The sequence below is a fragment of the Gobio gobio genome (assembly GCF_949357685.1).
Source record: "Gobio gobio genome assembly, chromosome: 9".
NCBI lineage: Eukaryota > Metazoa > Chordata > Actinopteri > Cypriniformes > Gobionidae > Gobio > Gobio gobio.
Window position 1 is genome coordinate 15007422 of NC_137115.1, and position 8388 is coordinate 15015809.

An 8388-nucleotide genomic window follows, 5' to 3' on the forward strand; every position below is an offset into this window, starting at 1 on the left:
CAGATGTCTTATATCTCTTAAAGTCTTTGATGTCTTCATGAAAACGCAGAGATGAGTTAGGCACAGCTGAGAGTTCGAGTGTCATGATAATGTTTTGGAAACTGAAATGGCAAGGACACGAGGACCACACAAGGTTACGCTGAGTTTTTATTTTGACTTTTGAATTATCCTGATCCAACCCCATGCAACCACGCCGATATAAAAGTGTATGTCTGCAGATCTGCTGCTTTAGACTTGAAGAGGCTGTAATTCCCCATCTGTTCTTATGGCAGCTGAACTGCTCCAGCCCTGTGGAATGAAGCCGTTGCGTCTTGGCGAGGCTGCGGTTGATCTTCTGGTAGAAGGGGCCCACAATTGCACTGAAGGGACTCAAGACAATGGGTGTGGAGCCACAGCCACACTACTGCTGCTGTTACTTTGCCTGCTTCTGGCCATCAGACACCATCGGCCAGAGAAATCTCATGTGCCGGGTTGGTAGGGTTTGTTTGAAATTTTGTCCTTTATTATTTTGCAGAATGATTTTCATTCATAATTTTTTAACTGATGGTTTCAAATGTGGTGTTTTGCCTTTTTATCATTTGTTAGTGACTATGCTATCTACGTTTTGGGTAAATAGTATAGTCACATGTAAAGTATATTTATAAAATGGATTATCTAAATTCTGACTGAATAAATAAATGTTAAAATTACTATAAACAGACACATGTAAGCACATTAAATATTAATGCACCTAATTGCTACATTGTTTTGCTAAATTCCTAATAATAATTAGTAATACATGTAACTATTTACTGAACAATGGCGTCTTTTTCACACATAATCATGTTATAATGGGGTCATAAAAACATTTCATGAAACTGATTTAAATGAATTATATCATATTGCATGTCAATTACTTGCTGCAATGTGTTTCATTCAGGTCCTTGTTTTTTCCTGGGTCTGGGTCCTTTTCTCTCCTACTGTCGGTTCATCTGGTCTGGGATCGGGACCGCCAGCAACTACTACAACAGCAAATATGGAGACATTGTGCGGGTCTGGATCAACGGTGAGGAAACTCTCATCTTGAGCAGGTAAGTCCTGACACACACTTCACCCCTTGTGAAAAAGAAGTGCACTTTAGCATACCTTCGCATACCTAAAAATACTTATTGTGGAAATAATACATGTTAAATGTAATAAGAAATATTCTTAAGTGTGGACTGATCTTTTCAGACACCTAATTGCATGTTAATAAATATGTTATTACATTTACATGTATTTCAATTTGTTAAGTAGGACTCATAAATACATCTTTATATGTCATGTCATAATTACTTCTATTCTCTTATGGTTAAAGTGTACATCTAGCAAGCATTAAATATACTTAATTATAATTTCTATTGAACCTTGTGTATCTTGTATTTAAACATATTTGTCATTGCACAATTGTAATGATGAAGTTGCAATTTAGTATTAGATTTATTTACATATTAGCGTTAAATGCAACAAGAATAACTCCCTAGTTCTTTACATGTGCTTTAGTATGTTAGTCAACATATACAATATGTGTATTTTAAAGTATAAAAAAAGCTTATTAAAACATAATGATTAAAGTAAAACATAACTTAAAGTAAAACAAAAGTGTACTCTCTTTAAATAGACTCAAGTGACCTTGTATTTCATTAATATTTTATTATTTGCAAGTAGTTTTTTAAATATAATTTTAAGTTTTGAAGTACACTACAAGTGCACATTCAAAACAATGAAACGTTTCTTTCACAAGGGACAGAACATACCAGCACCAATCACACAATATTCCAGGATAAATGAACCCAAATGTGGCATAAATGTATTATTCTGATGCTGTGTGCGTCACAGGTCATCTGCTGTGTATCATGTGTTGAGGAGATCTCTGTACACCTCACGCTTTGGGAGCAAACTAGGTCTGCAGTGTATTGGGATGCATGAACAGGGCATCATATTCAACTCAAATGTGGTGCTCTGGAAAAAAATCCGCGCCTTTTATGCTAAAGGTGGGCATGCTTTTGGTAATATGCAAGGTATTAAATGTGCATAGGGTGATTAAAATTGCATGATCACATTTGACATCTCTATGTCACAAATATCTATCCTTTCTCTTTTGCTATTAGATATCTAATCTAATTTTATCGATGTTGTTTTTTTGTTTTGTTTTTGTATTAGCAGAGGTACTAAACGTATATGTGTGTGTGTATCAGCTCTATCAGGTCCAGGGCTTCAGAAAACTTTGGAGATTTGCACCACTTCCACATCCACACACCTGGATGATCTGTCTCACCTGACGGATGCTCGGGGACAGGTGGACATTCTCAACTTACTGCGGTGCATTGTGGTGGACATTTCCAACAGACTGTTTCTAGGAGTCCCTCTCAATGGTCAGTCAACACTTGCAGGGACATAAAAAAGCTCAAAAAAGTATATAGGCTTAAACCACATCTAATAATTTGTCTGTGTTTTGTAATATGATGCAATGCCATTTATTTTTAAGTCTGGCTAAAATGGGTAGTTCACCCAAAAATGCTGTCATCATTTATTCACCCATGTAGTTCCAAACCTTCTGCTGCAGAACACAAAATAGTACAATGAATGGTAGTGTATCTTTTCTAGGTAACACTTTATTTTGATGATCCACTTTAGACATTCTACTAACTACAAGTAGTTTTGCAACTACATGTCAGCTAACTCTCATTAGAGTATTAGTAGATTGTCTGCTTAATATCTGCTAACTCTTTATTGTGATGGTCCACCAACCTTCTACTGACTAGATGTAACTTGTAACTTTGCAACTACATCAACTTATTCTACTTACCCAAACCCTAACACCTAACCCTAACCTAACAGTCTACTAATGCATAATGAGAGTTAGATGACAAGTTAGTAGAGTGTCTAAAGTGAACCATCAAATAAAGTGAAACCCTTTTATATGCTATGTATCTTGACGGTCACCGTGATTTTGAACATTAAACAACATTTCTGTCCAAAAATTTTGTTCTAACCTTGCATAGCCGCAGACCAGTTAGGGTGCCCATGCTGAAAGCATGCCCTTGCAGGTCATAATGTTATGCCTGATCAGTATATTATGCAATATACAGTAAACGTGACATCGCCAACTACAACATGCTGGAACAACATTCCAATCAACCAATCAGATTTGAGGGACACGTTTAGAGTTTATGTCAATTTTAGGCTTAAAACCAGGGTTAAATGGTTAAGCTAACCCTACCCATAACTTGATAGGTGAACACTTATGTAGAAATCAGTGTTCAGCTATCATTTCCCACTGATTTTAGGAAATGTAAAATTGTCCCTAAAGTCTGATTGGTTGATTGGATTGTTGTTCCAGCATGTTGTACTTGCGAAGTCACGTTTGCCGTATATTGCACAATATACACCGATTCGCTCCCCACGTCCATCAATGAGCCTTGGCCGCCCATGACCTTGTCGCCGGTTCACCACTGTTCCTTCCTTGGACCACTTTTGATAGATACTGACCACTGCAGAACAGGAACTTTGAGGACAAAATGTTCACTTGCTGCCTAATATATCCCACCCACTAACAGGTGTTGTAATGAAGAGATACTGTTATTATAATATAGAGATAGTGTTATTCACATCACCTGTCAGTGGTCATAATGTTATGCCTGATTGGTGTATTAACATGTGCTTAAGGGCATGATGTTCTCTCTATTGTTTGTGATCATATTGTTAATATTGCTTTTTAATAGCTGGTATACATCGAAGATTGACTAAATCACATATTTAACTGCTGGGGTCTTGCTGCTGTGTTGTAGAATGTGATCTGCTTCAGAAGATTCAGAAATATTTTGACACCTGGCAGACAGTATTAATCAAACCTGATGTGTACTTCAGACTGGACTGGCTGCACAAGAAGCACAAGAGAGAAGTGTGAGTGCAATGTTGTTTTGGATACGTATGTAAATACCATGCTATTTGATTATGATAACCATGATTTTGGTATCACCACATTGATTTTTTTTGTAAGGAACAGTGTCATAAATGCTGCATCTAGCTTTAAAATCCCTTTTCTGAATTGTAAAGTTAATTTTTATTTATTTATAGTGGGTGTTTTATTTATTTATAGTGTGTATGTGTGTGTTTCAGTCAGGAGTTACAGGACGCCATCACAGGTCTGATCGAGCAGAAAAAAGTTCAGCTGACACATGCAGAAAAACTCGACCAGCTCGACTTCACAGCAGAGTTGATATTCGCTCAGGTGAATGTGACGTGCCAGTATGTCACACACACACACACACACACACACACACACACACACACACACACACACACACACACACACACACACACACACACACACACACACACACACACACACACACACACACACACACACACACACACACACACACACACACACACACACACACATGTTTGTTTTTGTGAAATGTGAGGACATTCCATAGGCGTAATGGTTTTTATACCGTACAAACCGTATTTTATATCCCCTTACACTGCCCCTGTCCCTAAACCTAACCCTCACAGGAGACTGTGCAGTTCACTTTCTGTGAAAAAAAACTCATTCTGTGTGATTTATAAGCATTTTGAAAAGTGAGGACATGGGGAACGTCCTCATATTTCACCCTCTTTTTGTAATACCTATGTCATACCCATGTCATTATACACATTTGTGTCCTGATATTTCACGAAAACATGCCCCCACACGCACGCACGCACACACACACACACACACACACACACACACACACACACACACACACACACACACACACACACACACACACACACACACACACACACACACACACACACACACACACACACACACACACACACACACACACACACACACACACACACACACACACACCTCTGAAGCATATGAGAATGATTGACATGTGTGTGTGTGTGTGTGTGTGTGTGTTTAGAGCCACGGGGAGCTGAGCGCTGAGAACGTCAGGCAGTGTGTGTTGGAGATGGTGATCGCGGCTCCAGATACTCTCTCTGTCAGTCTGTTCTTCATGCTGCTGTTACTCAAACAGAATCCAGACGTCGAGTTGAAGATCCTGCAGGAAATGGAAACAGTTTTAGGTCTGAGCACACACACACAAGATTCATTCATTTGTTCTTTTTCACCCCAGTTGAAAAGTACACTTTAGCATACTTTTAAGAGTACTTATTTTGGAAATAATAATATTATGCAAGAAAGATGAAAATGAATGTAATGTTTTCAGACACTTAATTGCATGTTATTTACAATTAAATACATGTATTATAGCTTCAGTTTATATTAAATGCAATTAGTTGAACTTAAGAGTGCTTTTTTGAGGTATGACTTAGATTTAGAACTTCACATGTAATTTCAAAATTACTTCTATTGTCTTTGAAAAATTATTAAAATGTACTGCCACACACACTAAAAAGCTATTATGTTTCTAGTGAATGTTTCTAGTGTCATGCATTTAATTTTTGTTCTTTAAAGGAATCATTTACTCACCATCATGTAATTCCTAAACCCACAATATAATCTAGAAATATTCTGTGGTACACAAAAAGAGAACTGTTGAATCTTTTCGAAACTCTTTTCCATTTTGTGACAGACTTCATTAAAGACCCGTATCCCACCTCAATATCAGCAAAAGTGTTTTGCAAAACAATATGAACACAATAATTGCACTGTATAATTATTTTGATGTAAACATAGTAGTTAAGTCCACCTAATATAAAGGGGGACCACATTAAAGTACCATGAAAGTAGTTCATGTTGGTTTATCAAAGTTTGGAATGACATGAAAATAAGTAAAGTTTTGGATGAATTACTCATGTTTGATTGTGTAGTGTTTGTTTCAAACTGGTTATTTAAACATCATATTCTGATTGTGTGTTGTAGCTGGTAGGAGCCTGAAGCACTCACATCTGTCCAGGTTAAACATTCTGGAGAGTTTTATCAACGAGTCGCTCCGGTTCCACCCGGTCGTGGACTTCACCATGCGCCGGGCTTTGGACGATGATATCATTGAGGGCTACAAAGTGAAGAAAGGAACAAATATCATATTAAACGTGGGTCGAATGCACAGATCCGATTTCTTCCCCCAACCGAATCAGTTCAGTCTCGACAACTTCCAGAAGAATGTGAGTCTTTTTCAATATAAAATCTCTTCTTGTCTTTTTTTTCAGTCCTTTATGCCCTCACAAACATTTTCCATTCTAAACTATAAGCTATCATTCAAATAAATAAATAAGAATGATTCTGAGATTTTTTTTTATAATTTATTTTATTATTATTAATCTATACCGCTAGTATTGAATTTAAATCCTATGCTATTTATCTTTGATTTTATAAAAGAAAATTCATAAAATACAGTCGTGCTAAAAAGTTTACATAGCCTACCTCTCGTAGAATTTGCAAAATGTTAATTATTTTAACAAAAGAGGGATTTATTATTTAGTACTGTCCTGAATAAGACATTTTACAAAAAATATGTTTTTCAGTCCACAAGACAAAAAAATAGCCTAGCTGAATTTATAAAAATGATCCCGTTAAAAATGTTATGTATCCTTGATTCTTAATACTGTGTGTCGTTACCTGGATGATCCATGACTCACGAGTCCATTGTTTGTCCTGAGCAGATAATGTGGCCAGTGTTCTTCAGAAAAATACTCCAGGTCCTGCAAATTGAAAACATTTTGATTTTGAAATCAAGGTAAATTATACTTAATTTGTCTTCCGGGAAACATGTAAGTATCTTCTGTTGCTTCCGAAGGGCAGTATGAATGAAAAAAAAAAAGATATTTAAACAAAATAAGAAAAATCTTCATCCTGTTCTTCATTCATGTCACTGCCCCCCACAACTGTGTTGTGTTTGAGTCCCTCAGTTGTCCTCATTGTGAAAAGATGGATCTCAAAATCATACAGTCACTGCTGGAAAGAGTTCAAATATGCAAAAGATGCTGGAAAACTGAAGAAATTTCAGGACCTGAAGGATTTTTCTGAAGTGCGTTGGGCAGTTTAACTTCTCAGGACAAACAAGGGACTCAAGAACAACCATCACAAAACAATAAAACAGCCGTGGATCTTTCAGAAAATGACACACAGTATTAAGAATCAATATGTAAACTTTTGAACAGGGTCATTTTTTTTTTTTTATAAATTCAGCTTTTTTTTCAACATATTTTTTTTTGTCTTGTGGGCTATATGTAAACATATTTTATGTAAAATATCTTATTCAGAGCAGTACTAAATAAAAAACAAATACATGCATTTTGTATGATCCCTCTTATTTTGTTAAAATAATTAACATTTTGTAAATTATGCAAGGGATATGTAAACTTTTGAGCACTACTAGCACAAAAATCAATGTTCACAACTTTAAAAACTTTTAAAAGCATTTTGTTTCATTAACATCATTTTATACAGCAGTTGTATAAAATCTACCAATTCAATGTTTATCTCTCATGCAACCTTATAAAAATGCACTGTGGTCATTTTAGTTTTTTACCAAAATAGCATTAATATAAAAGTTATTGTTACTATTGTAAAATCATAATTATTAATTAGTTTGTTAGTTTAGTTTGTTTATTTATTTATTTAGCAGGGACCATGCACAACACATATATATATAGTTTTTAAATATATAGATGATAGCATTTTTTTCAGTGTGTATTTGAAAAGAATTTTCAAAAAGCCGCAACCTTTTATAATCCTTTATAACACAAGTTATTTTATTGAAGCCTACGAATTATATATAGGCCTATATATAATACATTAAAAGTCGAAATGTTTTGTGACCATGCCAACACCAATAGTAATACCTTTCTCTGTCTCTCTCTAAAGGTGCCGAGTCGCTTCTTTCAGCCGTTCGGATCAGGCCCTCGGTCGTGTGTGGGAAAGCACATCGCTATGGTGATGATGAAGTCCATTCTTGTGACGCTGTTGTCTCGTTTCTCCGTGTGTCCTGTGAAGGGCTGTACTGTAGAAAGCATCCCACAAACCAACAACCTGTCGCAGCAGCCGGTGGAGGATCCCTCGAGCCTCAACGTGCAGCTCATCCTGAGAAACACTCTCTGATTCACCTCGAACAAATGTGCTCTAGTACACTCTTTAAAAATAGGCAATGGCATAGAAGAACCTTTTTTTTTGGTTCCCCAAATAACCTTTCTTAAAATATTTTTTTTTTTCACAGTTTGAAGAAACTTTAAAAAAAAAAAATCTAAAGAACCTTTTAGCTATAAACCACCTATTGTATACTGGAAAAATTCAATGAATGTTACAGGTTCCTCGTGGAACAATAGATGCCAATATATCCTTTATTTTTTAGAGTGTGCCATGTATTTATCTACCGCTTTTAGCTGTCAGTCTTATGTTATGGATAT

General features: G+C 36.0%; 1 protein-coding gene across 1 annotated transcript; it reads left to right on the plus strand.

Moving 5' to 3' along the window:
* Window positions 1-265: 265 nt before the first annotated feature.
* Window positions 266-8083, plus strand: cyp19a1a (cytochrome P450, family 19, subfamily A, polypeptide 1a; the record flags this gene model as incomplete). The annotated part of the gene is made up of 9 exons (XM_079824730.1): window positions 266-470; window positions 920-1070; window positions 1858-2012; window positions 2217-2393; window positions 3810-3924; window positions 4141-4252; window positions 4944-5106; window positions 5906-6147; window positions 7850-8083. 9 exons carry the CDS (start codon window positions 266-268, stop codon window positions 8081-8083), a joined length of 1554 nt encoding a protein of 517 aa, XP_079680856.1.
* Between the last annotated feature and the right edge of the window lie 305 nt (window positions 8084-8388).